Source organism: Danio rerio, chromosome 12 (genome assembly GCF_052040795.2).
Source record: "Danio rerio strain M-AB ecotype USA chromosome 12, GRCz13ab, whole genome shotgun sequence".
NCBI lineage: Eukaryota > Metazoa > Chordata > Actinopteri > Cypriniformes > Danionidae > Danio > Danio rerio.
Window position 1 is genome coordinate 48,200,001 of NC_141032.1, and position 22,500 is coordinate 48,222,500.

General features: G+C 38.2%; 1 protein-coding gene across 1 annotated transcript in view; it reads right to left on the reverse strand.

Moving 5' to 3' along the window:
* LOC101886286 (uncharacterized) overlaps positions 1–22,500 on the reverse strand; it is a 157,195-nt gene that overhangs the window by 83,567 nt on the left and 51,128 nt on the right. Inside the window, exons 7-8 of the mRNA XM_087276903.1 lie at positions 7,362–7,553; positions 1,842–1,922 (exon numbers count right to left, since the gene is read on the reverse strand). Of these exons, the coding sequence (XP_087133029.1) occupies positions 1,842–1,922; positions 7,362–7,553 (273 nt within the window). The remainder of the gene's footprint in view (positions 1–1,841; positions 1,923–7,361; positions 7,554–22,500) is intronic.

Here is a 22,500-nt window from a genome sequence, read left to right on the forward strand (position 1 = left end):
TCCATACATCTATCTGTCTGTCTGTCCATCCATCCGTTCGTCCTTCCTTCCTTTCTTCCTTCCTTCCTTCCATCCATCCATCCATCTGTATCCATCCATCCGTCCATCCTTCCATCTATCCATTTATCTATCCGTCTGTCCATCCATCCATCCATCCATCTATCTGTCTGTCCATCCATCCGTTCGTCCTTCCTTCCATCCGCCTATCCATCTATCCATCTGTCTATCCATCCATCCATCCGTCAGTCCATCCATCCATCCATCCATCTATATTTCCATCCATTCATCTGTCAATCTATCTATCCATCCGTCTGTTTGTCTGTCTGTCTGTCTATCTGTCTGTCTGTCTATCCATCTTTCCATCCATCCATTGCGAATGGATGACATAAATATAAATATACATCCATCCATCCATCTGTCTATCCATCCACCTGTCTACCCATGCATCCATTCATCCATCCATCTGTCCATCCATGCATCTGTCTATTCATCCATCAGTCCATCAATCCATCTGTCTATTCATCCATCCATCCATCCGTCTACCCATCCATTCATCCATCCATCCATCCATCCAACCATCTATCTATCCATCCATGTTTGTCTATCCATCCATTGCTAATGGATGACATATTTACAAATATCCATCCATCCGTCTTTCTATCCATCCATCTGTCTATCCATCCACCTGTCTACACATCCATCCATTCATCCATCCATCTGTCCATTCATCCAGTCCATCAATCCATCTGTCTACTCATCCATCCATCCATCCATCCGTCTACCCATCCATCCATTCATCCATCCATCCATCCATCCAACCATCTATCTATCCATCCATGTTTGTCTATCCATCCATTGCTAATGGATGACATATTTACAAATATCCATCCATCCGTCTTTCTATCCATCCATCTGTCTATCCATCCACCTGTCTACACATCCATCCATTCATCCATCCATCTGTCCATTCATCCAGTCCATCAATCCATCTGTCTACTCATCCATCCATCCATCCATCCGTCTACCCATCCATCCATTCATCCATCCATCCATCCATCCAACCATCTATCTATCCATCCATGTTTGTCTATCCATCCATTGCTAATGGATGACATATTTACAAATATCCATCCATCCGTCTTTCTATCCATCCATCTGTCTATCCATCCACCTGTCTACACATCCATCCATTCATCCATCAATCTGTCCATTCATCCAGTCCATCAATCCATCTGTCTACTCATCCATCCATCCATCCATCCACCCATCCATCCAGTCATCTATCCATCTATCCATCCAACCATTTGTCTATCCATCCATGTTTATCTATCCAACCATCCATTCATCCATCCATCGCTAATGGATGACATTTACAAATATCCATCGGTCTATTCATCCATCTGTCTACCCATCCATCCATCCATTGCTAATGAATGACATATTTACAAATATCCATCCATCCGTCTATCTATCCATTGCTAATGGATGACATATATACAAATATCCATCCATCCATTTGTCCATCCATCCATTAGCAATGGATGGATATACAGACAGATGTATGGATGGCATCCATCCATCCGTCTGTCTATCAATCACTCCATCCATCCATCAGTCTGTCTATCTTTCCATCCTTCGCTTAATATTACTAGGTATTTATTTAATTTGTTCAAGTAAATATTGTACTGATATTCCACACCATCTAATCAATTACATCACTTGCACAAGTCATATAATACTATTAGCAATGTTATGCATTACATATTTATTTAATAACTCATATATGTATCAATGTTTAAAAAAGGGAAATCATTTTCCGCTTCCACATTTAATGTGCTGACCTCAGTGCTTGGTCCAAAGTCATGGCGGTGAAATTGAAGTAGTGCAGATATTCCTCTGCCACCATACGGCTGAAGTCATTGCTAAAACCAAATCAGAGAGACAGAAAAGACAATCAAAGAAGACGACAATGTATGAACGAAGGGTGACAGACGCGTCCCAGACCTGTCAGAGACACACGGCGGATCAAAAGTCCCATGATGCACCTGTCAGAGAGCGAGAAGCTCTTAAAGTACAGATGCTCTGAGCGGTGGAGGCAGAAGCACATATTAAAGCTGCTCTGCTTTATATAACAAACTCAAACACACAGAGGTCAAGAAGTCACAGCAAACACAGGCAAACCGACAAGAAATCAACATAGAAATAACATTAAAACAACATTGGCTCCATCTATAATGCTTATAATGCCTGGTTGTGTTGTGAACAATTCACCAGTGCATGCTTTACCTCAGGAAATAAAATAATTGTCTTACATTTTTCACAACTATATACACCTCTGACATATATTTGAAGTTTTTAAGGACAATACGATGGCTCAGTGGTTAGCACTGTTGCCTCAGAACAAGAAGGTCGCTCAATCGAGTCTTGGCTGGGCAGTTGGCATTTATATGTGGAGCTTGCATGTTCTCCCCGTGTTGGTGTGGGTTTCCTCCGAGTGCTCCAGTCAAAAGACATGCGCTACAGATTAAATATGGCCGTAGTGTATGAGTGTGAATAAGTGTGTTTGGGTATTTCCCAGTACTGGGTTGCAGCTGAAAGGGCATCCGCTGTGTAAAACATATGCTGGATAAGTTGGTGGTTCATTTCCCTGTGGCGACCCCTGATGAATAAAGGGACGAAGCTGAAGGAAAATTAATTAATTATATAAGACATGCTTGATATGCTATTGTTTCAATTTAATTAAAGGGGACCTATTATGCAAAAATGACTTGTATAAGGGGTTTAAACACAGTTGTGTGGCAACAGTGTGTGAATATAGCCAGCTTCTAATGGTTACATGTTTTAATTGTATTTATTATAATCACAAGATTTAAATATAGCTGCAAGCAGCAATTAAGGGGCCAAGCACTTTTGGCCAAAGGGTGGCGCTGCTCCAGAGTACTTTCAGGGCATGGGGTTGAAGATGCATACCATGTTTTGTAATGATATGCGAATGTGTTGGTAAAATATAGCATTTTTGGCCAAAAATCGAAATGGTCGACGCCCAAAATGATTGACCTGTGAAAATCAGACATCATTCGACTCGACATGCTCTGCCGGATGTAATGAGACCAGATTTATGAGTTTCGAACGAAAGGTTGAGACGTTATAAGCCAAAAAAGCAAGTTTTTTGTATCTCCGGACCACTACGGTCAGTGCGCCGAAACTCCGCATATAACCTCAGACCCTAGTTGTCATAACACTCGCCAAGTTTGGTGTGAATCGGTGAATGCGTTACGGAGATATCGCCTCAAGTCCATTTTCGCAAGTTCTACGTTAAATTTGATCGCAAGTTTAACAAAAACGGTTGGTCAAATCAACTTGAATTCCATAATTTTTGTTTGGCAGGGTCTGTAGATTGTGTGATTCAATTTTGGTCAAAATCGGAGAAACGGCCTAGGACGAGTTCGATCAAATATGTTTTTTGAATAATTTAAAATAGTTCGAAAAATTTCATGACGGAAAATAACTTCATAGTGTGCGTTTGAATCGGACTGAGCCAAGGAATCAGAGGAAAAAAGAATTTTGATTGTAGCCGATTCGGTTAAAAAGTTATCATGATAAACATATGTGAAAGTTTGGACAAGTGGTGGCGCTAGAGAGTTGGATTTTGAGACTTCATATTTGGTCTGATTAATGTTAACACTGTCCTCTATCATTGTGCCAAATTATACAACTTTCCTGCATACGCCTATATGGGCTGCCATTCAAATCCGGCGGAAGAAACGGAAGAAGAATAATAATAATAGGAACACTAACGGAAGCAATAGGTGCCTACGCACCAACGGTGCTTGGCCCCTAAATAGTCTGTGGAAACACTTTGATTGACATTCTACCTTTGTAGGTGTCATCAGGGGGAGAAAGCATTGGGCATGTAAAAAAACAACTGTAAATATTTCCCTGCGAGTTGATAAACCCCTATGATTGGTAACATGCTCAACAGAAAGGGCTGTGACTGGCTCCAACGCTCTGGCGCTGTTCACCAACATACAAGCATAAACGGCAGCGCCCATCACAGCTATTATCGACACGCTCGTGTCTGGATTCACAAGGATCTCCGAAACAGCTGAGAGGAGAGGAAACGTTACCTCACGTCAGCAGGTGAAAGGTCCACAGTGAGAGAGACAGAGAGAGAGAAATGGAGTTTACATCTCTCCATGTCAGTGAAACAGGGGCTTTTGCTTTAACTATAGTGTCAGTCAGGGGCCATCTGGCAGACCGGGCACTTTCCCGGTGGGCCGACATACTTTTTGGGCCGGGCTGATCATCGTCTTATGATCTGATCGGCCCATAAAAGGCTTAGCAGCCTATCGTTTTTTTCTGCCTGATTAATTGACGCTGCTGTGATCTGTGACTCTCTGAAAGTAGATGCTTTTTTTCCCGGACAGACAGACCAGGCCGGCCCATGTGACACTCTGCAGCCCATTGGCTCTTTTCGGTATTGACATTGGACTGGCCCAATCACAAACTCCTATTTTGGACTCCGTGTGAGCGTGCGTCGTCTGTGTGTATTTGTCAAAATAGTCGAGAGTCAGAGAGAAGAAACGCAAGGGAGGCGCAGAGAAATCGCGGGAAATACACCGGCATTTCATTTAGCGATTCTGAAAAGTTCTCCGTTCATTCTAGTACACGGCTAAAAACGCAAATCATGTGACCACACACATGCACACTCTCTGCCAAGACCTTCAGCCAGTAGTTCAGCAAGTGAGCATAAACCCCAGGTGAGAGTATAGTGCATGTCAGACAGTTCATCTGCTGGATGATCTCATCTCACTATAGTTGTTAAACATGATATTAAATTCATCTTGTTGTCTCTATCTAACAATTCTTATGTTTTTTGAATTACTTGTTCTCAGTTAACTGTTTTGGCTGAGTGCAAAGATAAGCTAATATGTTAATTTATGTAACCACATACACTGATTCTGCACATTGACTGATTGCTTACCTTTATCGTTTAAATTTAATGTACGTTATACTGTTATAATGGCCATTATTGGTTATTAAAACTGATATTCTGCAAAAGAGACGGGGTAAAGTTCATTCTTTTCAATGAAAATGAAAGGAGACAGTTATATTTAAGCCCTGTTTTGTTATAAATATGCAGAGTGAAGATGATGCTCATATAAATATGCAGCTACATGAGGCTGTTTGGTGTCTGTTAATCATAATATCAAAATGAAACAAATTTGACTTATATTATGTTTTCATTGTTTAGATAGTGAAACAGCAAGCAGGATGAGGTGAAAGAGGTTAAAATGTAACACTGGTGCCTTTGGTTTACCCATTCATTAGCAGGCAGTTTTTGTTATGTTTATTATTGAATATAGGCTGAGTGAATAGTGTATTGAATAAGCTAAATTGGCCGTAGTGTATGAGTGTGTGTGTGTGAATGAGTGTGTATGGGTGATTTCCAATATTGGGTTTTGGCTGGAAAGGCATCTGCTGCATAAAACATGCTGGAATAGTTGGCAGTTCATTCCACTGCGGCAACCCCTGATAAATAAGGGACTTATGCAAAGAAAAATAAATGAATGAATAGTGTATTTTTTAGAACTCAACAAATATCTTTATGGACAGTATACAGTAATTACATTGAGATTAAAGTTTGTATTTATTTATTTATTTATTTCATATATATGGCTTTTCTGTTTTATAGAATATGAGTTGATAAAAATATTGGACATGATAGCATAGATAGATAGCATTTTGATTGAATTTAGTGGGCCCCTCTGGCCCAAAATGCCAGGGCCGATTTTTTGCCCCAGTCCAGCCCTGGTGTCAGTGAAACACACGCAGTGAATCGTGCAGAGTTTCTGTGTTTAAGTAGCTGGAGTTTTTATTTTTTTTATTATTCTCGCTCGCCCTATTAAGTTACCGCAATATACAGTAGCACATAAGAGATAAATGATGTCAGTACGTTATAACCGGTTAGGATCTGCATCGCAGTGCACCAAAGAAACAATTCATTTTGACACTTCTAAAAGCGGGCCTACTATGACCCTTTTTACAAGAGAAAAAATGACAAAAAATAAGTCTCTGGTGTCCCTAGAGTGTATATGTAAAGTTTCATCTTGAAATACCCCATAGATAATGTTTTATAACTCTTTGAAATAGACCATTTTAGGCTTCGATCCTAATCGTAGCGTTTTGGTGACTGTTGCTTTAAATTCAAATGAGATTGTGCTCTTTTCAAAAGAGGGCGGAGCTACAGATGACTATGGACACAAGTCGGGTACTTCTTCAAATGGAACAGCAGTGTACTTCATAATGTCACTTACCTCACCATGGATTCATCAGTTTCACTGTACATTAACAATAAAATGATTTAATTAATATTATATCAATATTATAAATCTACATTTTTGATTTAAGAAAATGTATACATGTATTAATATAAATGTGAATTAAAATGAGTTATACACGTTTCTTTGATTATCAGATTTATTAAACTAGAATGGAAATTATACAAACAATACGAAATAAAGATTACATCAAGTAATCAAGACAAACAGCGTACAACATGGTAATATAATTTAAGACAATTATAAAGGGTAACAAAATAACACTGCCAAAATAAGACAACTGAGAACAAATAATAGATTTATAAGACCAAAAACTGATATAGATATTCCCAAGATGTATTAAATATCCTGTTTTAACTACAATGGAGAGATGAGATCCAGCGGTACGTCCGAGATGGCCTGGCCGAAGTAAAGCTGCTCTGGTGGGGGAGCTGACGACGGAGCTCCCGCTGACAGGCTGGGAGTGGGAGTACGCATAAGCTGAGCTACATCGTTAAAGAAGCGCTATCTTTGTGAATAAACTGCAGATTCGAGTTTAAAACAACAACATTCTCGCCTGAAAAACTCTTACAACTTTATTTTGTGACACGGTAAAGGAGTATTTTTAAAACCGTGCGAGTTTCTTCCTCCGCCATTAGCGCTTGCTGGTTACGCTGCAATGCATTCTGGGATACCTGAGCTTCGCAAGTTCGCACAATTCACCTCTCGATGCATCCTTGGCCAAAGGCCAGAGCAAGTGCACATCCGGGAATTTCATCTGTACTTGGCAAGATGTGAACTTTGAATTGGAACACTACTTTGGCGACGGACGATGACGTTTCACGAGGACACAAGAGCGCAAGTACAGACAAGAACGCATATTGAGAAACAGCCTATGTGACAGCATAGTGGCAGATTCACACCTCGAATGGCAGATGGCTTTCCCCTCTAATCATTTCTCTTTTACTTCTTGAAATTAAACAGCACTGATGCCTGACAGTCAGGACTTTTGAGTGTGAGAATTAAACGAGATTTACTCACTTTTTACTCAAATGTCGGGCAACATCACACTTGCGGAAGCCGTCGAGGTTGAAGAGCCGCTTGGCGAGGCGTTTGGCAGCATCCAGATCTGCGCGGTTTCCGTTACTGAGAGTGTCATTACTGCCCAAACCCAAACGCTCAATCAGCTCCTGATCCACATCCGGCTCCGCAGAGAAGCGTGGAGGTTTCTCTCTGAACAAACGTACACAACATCATTCTGTTGAGCTGAGGAACAAACATTTTATACAAGGACACACTTTTTTATAACACAGTAACATCCCACAGTAGAAAATACTGTAGACATTTATAGTAAATACTATAGTAGTTTTGATCCACACTACAGTAGAGAAACATTTATTAGACTGTATATATTATAGTATTTTGGGTTGGTGCGATACTGGAATGTGGTACAAATCGGTACTCAAATTTTAAAGCACTAACTAGGGTTGGACGTTGTCGACCAATTTGGCATAGTATGATGTCTAATGTGAAACATCGCGATCGACGATAGCATCGTCATCATGTTAAGAAAGGGGGGTTAAATTCATGGGGTGGTTGATAGACTGCGCATGACGAGTCTGAAGAGTGAGGAGGGATCCGGGGGTGAGAAGGGTGACTCATTTGAGGACCGGGAGGGAAACGTGTGATTTCCGGGAGTCCCGCAAATGCATAAATATCACGTTTAACAACTTCAGTGAGACGCGATCCACCGGTCGTCCTTGATAAAGACGTGCACTGCTCTCTCTGTCTTGGGAGCTCTGAGAGAAAGAAAAGAGCGTGGCTGTGTGTGTGTGTGGTCACGTGATGTGCGTTTTTAGAGGATGGAGGGCTGTTCAGAAATGCAAGGTAAAACACGGTGTGGATGTGGATAATTTTCGTTCTAAAATGCCATTTTAACACTAAGACGTATTAATGTAAACACGGCCTGAGTGTATTTTTTGTGAGAGCGATGGATTGCGATGCCAGCTCAGCATCGTGTTGTCTATTGGCCATGATTAAATAGAGCTGATTTGTCATTGTGTTTACATGCTCAACAGAAATGACTGTGATTGGCCGTGAAGGTCATCAGTTCACCAAATTCACCGCTGTTTACTGAGTGTAACCACAGATACAGGGACACTGGAGCATTTCATTGTCATGATGATCTGCTGGTCTGTCTATAATAATAATAATAATAATAATAATAATAATAATAATAATAATAATAATAATTCCTTACATTAATATAGCGATTTTCTGGGCACTCAAAGCGCTTTACACATAGGGGGGGGATCTCCTCATCCACCACCAGTGTGCAAAGTCCACATGGATGACGCGATGGCAGCCATTTTGCACCAGACCGCACACCTCACACCAGCTGATTGGAGGAGAGGAGACAGAGTGATAAAGCCAATTATGATATGGGGAGGATTAGGAGGTCATGATGGACAGAGGCCAGTGGGCAGATTTGGCCAGGAAGCCGGGGTTAAACCCCTACTCTTTTTGAAGGACATCCTGGGATTTTTAATGACCAAAGAGAGTCGGGACCTCAGTTTAACATCTCATCCGAAAGACGGCGCTCACTGAGCAGTATAGAGTCCCTGTCACTATACTGGGACGTTAGGACCCACACAGACTGCAGGTTGGGCGCCCCCTGCTAGCCTCACTGACACCACTTCCATAAGCTGACATATGAGCAATTCATTGATGAATCTTGGCTTTGAAACGATCTATGCATGTACTGTTAAATTTGTTATATTTTTAGATCTTTTAACGAATGCATTATTTTTGATAGACTTAATTAAAAAAAAAACAAGTGATTTTTATTAATGTATTTTTTCTTTCTTACTCTCTTTTTAATAGTAAAAAAAACCTCTAAAATTCTAATGATGATTTCTCTCTGTGCAAAATTATTTCTATCATACTGTTGTTTGATAAATAGAACTCTTTTGGGTTTCTTAGTATTTCCAATGTGGTTGTTTTTAGCATTTTTGTTTTTCTGTTTACGGTCAAATTCTGACAGCTAATGTCCGGTAATGTACAAATTGTTCTTTTTCAAATAGTATTTTTGTTGTTGTAGTAAAGATAAACCATGCTTGTCTCTTTAAGAAGAGTTTAAGCGCTTACAGAAGTATTTGTTTGAGTTTTCACGTCGGTGGTTTGTTTGTGCTGTGAGTCAGAGATGATGAGGACAATTCGCCGTCACTCTGTCATTTATAGAATCAGCACAGCAGATCAACAGGTCACAATAACAATTTAACACCATCACAAAATGGAAATGATTTCTGACTGTAAAGCCGTTTGTGTTCATTAATAGCTTGAGAACCACAGTGTATGCCAAAATCCTATAAATAATACAGAGACAGCAATGTTATGAAGATGAAATCCTTATCACTTGACAGTGTCATTCAATTTAACGTCTTTTTGATTAGCTATGGCTGTTTTTGGTCACTAATACATTCATTTATGCTTTATTATATGCAGATAAAGTCAAAGTTATTAGCCCTTCTATTCAATTTTTTTATTCTATTAACAAATATACTATTAATAAATAAACTATTTATATATATATATATATATATATATATATATATATATATATATATATATATATATATATATATATATATATATATATATATATATATGCATTTATACTAATTAATGTGAATAGATGGCTTCATTCAAAGCATGTAAAGTAGCCTGCACTCGATTAACAGGCTCAGAGTTCACAATAGTACTGTATTTTACTGCACAACACATACATTTAATGTAAAAAATTGGAAAATGTTTAACAAAAAAAAAAAAAAAATATATATATATATATATATATATATATATATATATATATATATATATATATATATATATTAATAGTATGTATGTATGTATATATATATTAATAGTATGTACTGTATATATATATATATATATATATATATATATATATTAATAGTATGTATGCATGTATGTATATATATATATATATATATATATATATATATATATATATATATATATATATATTAATAGTATGTATGTATGTATGTATATATATATATTAATAGTATGTATATATATATATATTAATAGTATGTATGTATGTATGTATGTATGTATGTATGTATGTATGTATATATTAATAGTATATATATATATATATATATATATATATATATATATATATATATATATATATATATATATATATATATATATATATATACTATTAATATATATATACATAATATATATATATATATATATATATATATATATTTTTTTTTTTTTTTTTTTTGTTAAACATTTTCCAATTTTTTACATTAAATGTATGTGTTGTGCAGTAAAATACAGTACTATTGTGAACTCTGAGGCTGTTAATCAAGTGCAGGCTACTTTACATGCTTTTAATGAAGCCATCTATTCACATTAATTAGTATAAATGCATATTTTGCAAGAAAATTATAATGCATAGTTGATACAAGCATAATATGAAGAGTTCAGATGCAAAAACCTCCAAGCGCCCTCTGAAATGTTCTTCTAAAATGATAATTTATCTCAAAATCCTATGGTTAGTTTGTTCACTTTAAAGGCAATGCCAAGAACCTATTCTTGCCATAAAAGTGAAGTGACACGCAAAGGAGCCGGAGAACAACTGCTCATTTTAGAAGAACATTTCACATGGCACATGGAGGTTTTCGCATCTGAACCCTTCTTATACTGTTTTATGTTTAGGACTGAGACACAAAACTCATAAAGGTTTCAAATTAGTAAAAAAGAGGAGTAAATAGTTACAGAATTTACATTTTTGGTGAACTACCCCTTTTAGACACACTGTAAAAATGCAGGTTTCCACACATCTCATTCAGTTGTCCCAACGCAAATCGATTAAGTCAACTATTAAGATTAAGTGGATTGAACATAAAAAAAAATGTCTCAAATTTAAACAAGTATTTAATTATTTTTTTAGTGCAACAGTGGATTAGTCCAGCAGTGCGTTGATGTTTAGGATTGTACCTGTGCAGTGTTGCAGAGAAACTCCTATCCTTCAGCACAGAGCAGCTCCAGCAAAACACAGAGTGGCTTTTATTTCTCAGCCCGGATCTGCCAAAACGGCCCCCTGATGCCCCTCTCTGGCCCTCTGCCATGCCTGTATTAACACTCAGCTTTTCTCACGGCACCGGACATCTCCTCAGGTGCTCGTGGACATCATCTGCTCTCTTTGCCACTGAATTAATCCGTTTTAGCGGTCAGGCGTCTGTAATCCTGAGATATCAAACTGCTGGTATTTGTCTTTGGCAGTGAGTTTTCCCATGCACTGCTGTCGGTCTAATGTTTACTGTCGCTCCCTAATGACCTTCTCAGCTCAGTGCGGCATGTAAGACCTCTGTCTGTCCCGCTGAGGGAATCAACAAACCTTTTGTTTTTCTGAACTCAGTTCATTTTAGAAGAGAGACTATTGAATCATTTAGGCAAAAGCACGATATGTGTTCAGTTCTTAATGGGATGGTGCACCCAAAACTAAAACTGTCATTATTTTACATAGAATTTATAAAACCCCAAATTAAAATTTTATATGGAAATTTTACCTTCATTAATATGGAAAACAAGAGAAAAAAAGGGAAATAGTGATTTCTAAATTTACTTTGACTTGTATATCACTGCAGACAATAAAACAAACATTATTTATTGTTGTACTTATAATAATATATTATAAATATTATAAAATATTAATCTATATACTATATGGAGTATGTATTGCAGCTGGAAGGACATCCGCCGCATAAAACATATGCTGGATAAGTTGGTGTGGTGGTTCATTCCACTGTGGCGACCCCTGTTTAATAAAGGGACCAAGCCGAAAAGAAACTGAATGAATGACAGGATGTATCACAGGATGTATATTAAAGCGTATTTATTAAATCATATAATTATTGATGCTACACTTTTCTATTTAAACAAAATATGCTGAAAAAAATGTATTATGATTTCCACAAAAACATATACTGTATACACTCACCGGCCACTTTATTAGGTACACCTTACTAGTACCGCCCTTTACCTCCTTTGCTTTCAGAACGGCCCTTATCCTTCGTAGCAGAGATTCAACAAGGTACTGGAAATATTCCTCAGAGATTTTGCTCCATATTGACATGATAGCATCATACAGTTGCTGCAGATTTGTCGGCTGCACATCCATGATGCGAATCTCCCGTTCCACCACATCCCAAAGGTGCTCTATTGGATTGAGTTCTGATGACTGTGGAGGGCATTTGAGTACAGTGAACTCATCGTCATGTTCAAGAAACCAGTCTGAGATGATTCACGCTTTATGACATGGCACATTATCCTGCTGGAAGTAGCCATCAGAAGATGGGTACACTGTGGTCATAAAGGGATGGACATGGTCAGCAACAATACTCAGGTAGGCTGTGGTGTTGACACAATGCTCAATTGGTACTAATGTACCCAAAGTGTGCCAAGAAAATACACCACCACCACCAATACCAGCCTGAACCGTTGATACAAGGCATGACGAATCCATGCTTTCATGTTGTTGATGCCAAATCCTGACCCGACCATCCACATGTCACAGCAGACCAGGCAACGTTTCTCCAATCTTCTATTGTCCAGTTTTGGTGAGCCTGTGTGAATTGTAGCCTCAGTTTCCTGTTTTTCACTGACAGGAGCGGCACCCGGTGTGGTCCTCTGCTGCTGTAGCCCATCCGCCTCAAGGTTGGACGTGTTGTGTGTTCAGAGATGCTCTTCTGCAGACCTCAGTTGTAACGAGTGCTTATTTGAGTTACTGTTGCCTTTCTATCAGCTGGAACCAGTCTGGCCATTCTTTTCTGACCTCTGGCATCAACAAGGCATTTGCTCCCACAGAACTGCCGCTCACTGGATATTTCCTCTTTTTCTGATCATTCTCTGTAAACCCTTGAGATAGTTGTGCGTGAAAATAGCAGTAGATCAGCAGCTTCTGAAAAACTCTAACCAGCCTGTCTGGCACCAACAACCATGCCACAATCAAAGTCACTTAAATGCCCTTTCTTCCCCAATTGCAGCAGATTGTCTTGACCATGTCTACATGCCTAAATGCATCGAGTTGCTGCCATGTGATTGGCTGATTAGATATTTGCGTTAAAGAGCAGTTGGACAGGTGTACCTAATAAAGTGGCCGCTGACAGTATAAAAAATGTTTGCAAAAATGTGTGTGTGTGTGTGTGTGTGTGTGTGTATGTGTGTGTGTGTGTGTGTGTGTGTGTTTTATGATGAACATACAGTAAAAGCTTCTCAGAGCTCAAACCTGTGGAGGGTGTTTTTTTTAGATCACCAGGCAACTCTTACTGTTACTGTAATGTCACACAAACACAAACAAACACACACACACACACAATACCTAGCATATCAAATTAAGACTCTCATTACCCGACAACAGAGAATTTGATTAGCTCGCAGGTTGGCTAACTAGTTCAAATCCATTATGTGGTGCATGTTATAATTACTTAACCCTTCAAAACTAGACATAATTTATGAATTCCTAATGTAATAATCTCTAAAGAAATTCAAGTGGTTTGATAAAGCATGAACAATGACTTTATCTCCAAGGCTGTGCTTGTTTATAGCGTCGCGATTGCACTTCTGATAGATTGCCTCCACCTTGTGGTTCAGTTAAGCTACTACAATACAGACCAGTAATGTGATGTGCTGCAGTGCACTTTGGCTCCTCCACGACGTACAGAACAGCATTTTCTACAGGTGCCAACTTCTTTTTTTTTTTCCAAGACACCAAATTGGAAAGAAGACATGGAGCCTTTAAAAGTACACAGATGAAGATCAATGGAGCAATATTTCTGTTTGGAGATATAAATAAACAATTCCTCAATCTGGCTCCAGCCTCCTGCTTTCTATGTTTGTCTCAAGGTTATTTATGCAGCAGTTTCTCCAGTTCTCTGCCAGCAAACATCTTCGCCTTTCATCTGTCCTTAACACATACACACACACACACACACACACACACACAAGCGCATACACACACACACACAAACACACACACACACACACACACACACACACACACACACACACACACACACACACACACACACACACACACACACACACACACACACACACACAAACACACACACACAAACACACATACACACACAAGCACATACACACACAGCCTGCAGTCGAGTCACAGGAGCAGCAGATGGAAAAAGGTTAAACCAACAGACTAATAGGTCATTCTGAATCATTATGCAGTAAATTAGCCACACTTGGATGGATGAAGCAAATATTGCTTACAATTCACATCAAGCGGTTCACCTACACCCTGTCTAAAATGAAATAGTATATCAAGACCTGTGAAGAGATGATGCCAGCCATCGAAGACATTGAGGACAACACATAAACTTAATACACATATACACTTCATTAAACATATACACACAGAGAGACATCACCTATATGCTGTAAGGTCGAATATTTGCACGGTGGCTCAGTGGTTAGCACTGTCACCTCACAGCAAGAAGGTCGCTGGTTCGAGTCCCGACTGGGTCAGTTGCTATTTCTGTGTGGAGTTTGCATGTTCTCCCCGTGTTGGTTTCCTCCGGGTGCTCTGGTTTCCCTTACAGTCTAAACACATGCACTATAGGGTAATTGGATGAACTAAATTGGCCATAGTGTATGTGTTTTTGTGAATGTAAGCGTGTTTTGGTGTTTCCCAGTACTGGGTTGCAGCTCGAAGGGCATCTGCTGTGTACAAACATACCCTGGTGTAATGGAGGCCAGCTAGTGAGTGCTGTGCAGGTAAATCTCACTCCTCTGACAACTAAAGGTGCTCTAGCAACAGACACTAGAGGCCATGGTCTTAAACCTCCTTGGTAGAGCAACAGACTCCCATGCAGAAGATCACCGGTTCGATCCCAGCTCCGAGCGGGTTGGGTGGTGTAGAAACGGCGGGGTTACACTGGCATAGTTGGTGGTTCATTCTGCTGTGGCGCCCCTGATAAAATAAGCCCCTGACTAAGCCGGAGGAAAATGAATGAATGTTAACATGTATTTAATAGTAACTTTGACTTAATTGGATTGCAATACAATTATGTGCACTTTTTATAAAGCTGCTTTGAGGTAAAGTGTAGATCGAATATGCAGCCAGCCGGAAGTGCAAAATGCACATCAATACAGCAGCAATTTTTATGACACGGTATAACAATAATTAATATGTTTACAGTAATGTGAGGGTTGGGGGTAGAGGTTTTTAAAATACAATAAATGGGAAATTTAATAATTAATATAAATAACTCATGTTAAATTCCAGCTGCAATCGTATCCAACCTAGCAACAACCCTGCTTTGAAACAATAATTATTGTAAAATAATTTTACAAATAAACTTGAATTCATACAATATAAAAGAAAGGGTCCCACTTTATATTAAGTGGCCTTAACTAATAAGTACTTACACAGGAATTAATCGTTTGTTACAATGTACTTATTGTGTAAATACATGTATTTATTGTGTAATTATGCTTAATTAAATACCTGTATGTAATTACATCTGTAACTAACTTCTCTAATTACATTTGTAAATATACTGTTGACCATCCCTTACACCTTTACTCACCCTTAAACCTACCCATGCCACCAAACCTGTCCCTAACCCAACCTCTATCCCAACTCAAGAGCACCACAAGTGTTCTCAAATACTTTATAAACACAGTAAGTACATTGTATTTATTTTTTGATGTAAGTACATAGTAGTTAAGGACACTTAATATAAAGTACGACCATAGAAAATATTACAGTAGACAGAAAATAATGTTAGTTACTTTAGGTCAGCCGTGTCCATTCCTGCTACTGAAGGGCGACTGTCCTACACATTTTAGCTTTTACCCTAATCAAGCATGCAAAAATGAGATACTTTCTCTTATAGGCAGGCCAGGATTATGAATTCAGAGGCCCCTGGGCACAATGTCTTGTAGTCCCCCTATACCTGGCCGCACCATATCATATTTCTGTATAAAATTAAACTATAATCTATTGCCCGCAATTTTAAAATAAATGATATACAGTATATATACTTCTAGTCTACCGAGATTTAACTTATTCTTAAAGAATTATTATTTTTTTTAATAAAAAATACTAATACAATTAGTGAAAATGAAAGGATTTTAATATACTTGTTCAAGTTCACTGAAGCAGTACTAAAATTTATATTTAAGGGTATTTCTAATGAATAACTTCTACAAACTTATAATGCATATGATTTGGATATAACACCTCTTAAATCAAGTTAAGTTCTATGAATCTGAATCCTCCATAATACACACACTTATTAATGATTCTTACTTGTCTTACTCGTGATGAGGAGTAGGCAAAATCTGATAGTAGTAGTGGACGAAAAAAGAAGAAGCAGTTCATCAGATGCTGGATTCGAACCGGGTTTATGATCAATCGTGTCAAAACATATTGCCATGCGCTTTACGAGCTACGCCACTCATGCTAGTGTCTGCCGCTCTCTTTAGTCATGTCATCTCTGTCAATCAAACACTGATGGGGAGAATCACTCAACTAGCTTATTCCCAATGAGATGTGCTATTTGCACTTAGCCTAAATACACTCCAAATTCCCCCTTATTGGTTAATCTGGCCATGTTAATAGGCACTACAAACTAGAAATCCACAGACAGGTTTGTTCAGACACCCTGCTTTAGGTTTAAGGCAGTTTAAGGCTCCCACTACTATAAAAAAGTGGCAAAAAATGCATAGTTTTTTCCCCCTCTGCATAATATGGTCAAATATAACCTCAACATTTCTTTTTAAGTCCACCAAGATTTACATCATCATAAATAAACTGCAATCTGTTCCACTTCAAAATAAACCATAGCTTCGATACTCCCTCTGCTGGAGAAACTGAGCAATTACAAAGACTTGAGCAATAATGTTACCATCAGTACGGAGGACAGGTATGATAAAAAAGGCATTTTTCCCTAAAACCTAAACAAGGGGTGGGCAAACTCAGTCATGGTGGGCCAGTTTCCTGCATAGTTTAGCTCCAACTCTAATCAAACACACATGAACATGCTAATCAGTGAACAAATGGTGGCGTTTAAAGCCATGAAACATGGAGAACAGACGCTCTTGACATGCTCCAGACGCTCAGGAGGTAATTTATAATAAAATAACATTAATGCTGAAACGGTTAAGGTCATTTTAGAATGACCAAAACAACATTTAAGATGTTCTACAGTGTGCTCAGCCTGCTGGGTTGTCAATTACACACATTTTTCATCATCATCAGCTCTTATAACAAACCTTTTTTTAATGCACATACTGTAATTTGTTCAGTAAAAGCGTCTCCATCGTAGTTCATGTGCATCTTTTCTATCGAATAAAAGTTAATCCTACTCAATTATTCATGTTTTTATGCTTATCTCCAAAAGTTATGTGCATCATGACGTTTCCATCAATAGTTTTTTTTATGCACACGTCCAAAATAAGCATTAAAATAGGTGGGTGGAAACGTAAGGATAAAGCTGCGGTCACACTGGGCTTTTCCTCCCATAGACTTCCATTCATACGCATGCAAATGCACCAGACCGGAAATGCAAGGTCATGCGTCAAGTTTCGCAGGTTGCTGCTGCGCAAAGTTCAAGCTTGGTGAACACTGACCTGAAAAGTCGCATCACTTGACTACGTGAGACCAATCGAGGATCAAAACATGACATCTCTGGACAGAAATTAAAAACATGGACCAATCGCTCGCTTTTTTAATGTCTAATCATATTGTTTAATCCCGCCCCTTTTCACAGCTCCGCACGACAGAATATGTAAGCTCAAACTCTAGTGCACAGGTGTCAAACTCAATTCTAAAAGGGCCGCAGCTCTGCAGGGGCGCAACTACACATTTACTGAGGGGTATGCGGGTTCAAATTCCTATTTTATATTAATTAATTAATAATAAATGAAGACAAATTTTCAGATTAATCTTATAACTTTTGACATTATGTATGATTTGACAGTTTATTTTGATAAAAATAAAAACAAATCTAAACAGTTACATCTACATGAACACTTTCGGCTGTGGGACTGCATGTTATTGTGTTAAATGATTTTGAATTAAACAATAACAATATTATATTCGTTTAAAATGCAAAATAATGTTTTTTTAACAAAACATATTTATTTATTTTATTATTTGAAACTTTTAATAAGGGTAATTTAAAAAAAAAGTTTTGGCACAACGGCGCCCCCCCATGTGTGGCGCCCCTATGTGCCGCATATACTGCATATTGTTGCGCCACTGCAGCTCTGCACAGTTTAGTTCCAACCCTAATTAAACACACCTGATCAAACTAATTGAGTCCTTCAGGCTTGTTTGAAACCTACAGGTAAGTGTGTTGGAGCAGGGTTGGAACTAAACTGTGCAGGGCTGCGGCCCTCCAGGGATTGAGTTTGACACCCCTGCTCTAGTGTAATCGCAGCTTAAGGTGACCAACAGAAACTCTGAGTTTAGAGAATAAAACCTGCTCCTGACCTGGTTAGGTTCACAGAGTAAGTTACCACAGTAACTGACTGAGTTAAAGTTGCCTCTCTTTCAGAAACAGGCTTGACTTACCCTGCTTTCTCCAGTTTAACAAACCTGCCATTTTGACACGGAAAACCCAGAGTTTCAGGGATAAAATACTCTCTTTACGATTTAAGACACATCTTAAATCCTTGAAAGTTTTTAATATACGGGCGAGGCAGTGGTGCAGTAGGTAGTGCTGTCGCCTCACAGCAAGAAGGTCGCTGGGTTGCTGGTTCGAACCTCAGCTCAGTTGGTGTTTCTGTGAGGAGTTTGCATGTTCTCCCTGCCTTTGCGTGGGTTTCCTCCGGGTGCTCCAGTTTCCCCCACAGTCCAAAGACATGCGGTACAGGGGCCTCATGTACGAAGACTTGCGTGGAAATCTTACTAAAACATTGCGTACGCACAAAGCTGTAAATGTGCGTACGCAGAAAAAAATTCAGATGTATGAAACACTGCTTACGCCGAATCTCACGCATATTCTTTTGTACATCTGAATGAACGTGAAACTGAGCGCAACATGCACGAGCACAAAACCCCTCCCTGCCTCCTCCCCCGTATGAATATGCTAATGACTATGCTAATGTCAAAACCCAACGAAAAAGCAATGGCAAAAGCAAGCAAAAAGAGAAACTTTGAACAGAATGTGAAATGGAGGTGCTGCTTTCGGAGGTAGACCGGAGAAAAGCGGTGTTATTTGCAAGTTTGTTCGGCGGAATTAACAACAAAAGAAAAAAAATAGAGTGGGAGAGTTTAGCTGATACGGTTAACACAGTTGGGTCTGAACATCGCACTGAGTGCATTTAAAAAAGAAATAGTGTGGTTTATATCTGTAAAATGTTGCAGTACCCTTCGCAGTCTCAGTGGCGCACCTCATACGACGCATGTGATCATGTACTGACACGTTCGAGCATAAACTCGGCTCGAATCCAGTGTCTGATGAATTCCTTCTTCTTTTTTTTCCCCGCTACATATCAGATTTTGCCCACTATTTATCACGAGAAAGACAAGTAGGAATCATCAATAAGTTTGTGCATCATATTTTATTTGCACATTTATTGAATGGAAATGTTTCTGATTCACGCATGCAAATTTATCTTCACATAGTGTCTTTATAGCAATGTGCGTGCAGTAAATCGCTCAGATTACATTGGGAAAACAGGCGACCGCTGCAAATTGTGCTTTAATGTTTAGCTGGTCAACTGTATGGTATGGAAATCTTACATACCTACTATATGAACCCGTCTCATACAGACGCCATTGCAAGGATCAGACACTTTGTAGAGAAGAATTTAACACAACTGCCTCTAGGAGTCGCCAATGGAAATAAAACAGACACGCACAAAAAATGTGCGTACGCCTGCCAGAAAGCTGCCGTGAACCTGCGCACATTCCCACGTTCAGTTCATTGTTAGTAAATCCAAACGTGAGCGATTCTGAGCGTGAAACCTGGCGTACGCAAAGTTTTTGTGCGTACGCAGCGTTGATACATGAGGCCCCAGGTGAATTGGGTAGGCTAAATTGTCCGTAGTGTATGAGTGTGTGTGTGAATGTGCGTGTGGATGTTTCCCAGAGATGGGTTGCGGCTGGAAGGGCATCCGCTGCGTAAAAACTTGCTGGATAAATTGGTGATTCATTCCGCTGTGGCGACCCCGGATTAAAAAAGCCGACAAGAAAATGAATGAGTTTTTAATATATTGATTTTTTTTGTATTTATATATGTATTATATCATCTTTGCATCAAGTTACAAAAAACGAAATACCGCTTATTCGTGGTGTGTCTAACGCAGTCTCTCAAGTTGGCTTTATTGGCTTTATAGGGTATATGCTGAAGCATGCTAATAGGACTTTGAATTTGCCAGTAACCTGGGTTAAGCACTTCCGGTCAACTGCATGCCAATGCAAAAACCGGCACGTTTAATGTCAGTTTTCTTTTAAAAAAATCTGCGATCTCCACTGGCTGAGTGATATCCGATATAAAGTGAGTCTCAGATTGTTCAAGAAGCACTGCAGTAAATTAAATTTTCCTCCATGTCTTTATAATATGAGCATTTATTTTACCCCTGTATATTCAATGGGGCTTCTGCGCTAGCCTGCCGATTCTGACGGGTGCGTGTGAGTAAACGGCTTTTTGTCACGTTTTTCGCTTGAGCAACTAAATGAATGTCTAAGTTTATTTAACTGAATGTATTTTAATTAACATTGATGGTGTAAAAGGAACCGTATAAATTGGAAAAAAAAGTTAACAATAACAGGTCACCGGAAGTTTATCAGTATGGGAAAAACTTTTTTTTTTTTTTTTTAATTTAGTTAGTTTTTATTATTATTAATAATTTTTTGCTTATTCTCATTGCTTTGTTTGCTGAAATTTATTTATTTTATTTTATTTTTCACTATTTTTGTTACTTTTCTTTTTCTTCGACTCCTCCCCTTCATTTTCTGTTTTTTTATTATTATTTTTTTTAATTATTATTATTATTTTATTAATTTTTGTTTATTATTATTAGTTTATTTTCTCTTTTCCTCTCTTTCCCCTTCTACTTACTACTTACTACTATTATTATTATTATTTATTATTATTATTATTGTTGTTATTATTATTATTATTATTATGATTATTACTTGTCCTCTCCCTGATTTCCCATCCTCCCTTTTCCTCGACATCTGTCATAAATGGTATTACTTTTATTTTTTGTTATCATTATTATTATTACTGTTCTGACTTGTCCTGTTATCTTTTCATTATCATTATTACAAGTATTTATACCATTATCATTAGTAAGGTTGCAGTTGTTGTAATTGTAACGATAGTAGTTGTAGTAGTAGTAGTAGTAGTAGTAGATGAAGTAGTAGTCATTGTAATAGTATCGATTGTTATTGAGTAATTGTTACGGAGATTATAGAAGTTGTAGTTCATGTAGTAGTAGATGTCATTGGTATAGTAGTAGCAGAAGTAGTAATGGTGTGGTTGTTACAGTAGTAGTAGTAGTCGTTGTTGGTGTAGTAATATCAGTAGTAGATGTTGTTGATATTGATGTAGTAGAAGTGATTATAGTAGTAGTAGTAGTGGTCGCAGTAGACATTGTTGTATTAGTTGTAGCAAACGCTATAGTAGTATCAGTAGTGGTAGTCGTTGTAGTAGTATCAGTATTAGTAGACACGTTAGTAGTAGTAGTCGTGGCTGTAGTAGAAGCAGTAGTAGTTGTAATATAAGTAACTTTCTGTAGTAGTAGTTGGTGTAGCACTTGTGATTTATTATTATTGTTGTCAGTTATTACTGTTGTCCTTTCTCTCTTTTTACTCTCATATTTACTATCATACATTAATAAGCAATGTTGTTACTCCCTACCTCTGACTGGTTTCTTTCTATATGTTTTATCTATATTTGTGACACTTGCTTCATTTATTGACTGTTATTGTTCCTAATGTATGTACTCTGACCTGTCCACCAAGTTACCTTTACATGCATACACACACACACACGCACACACTCACGCACATACCAGTACCTGACTATTGTTGATGTTTTTGTTTTTTGTTTTGTTGCTTTGTATTTGTTATCTGTTGATGTTTTCTTGTATTTGTATG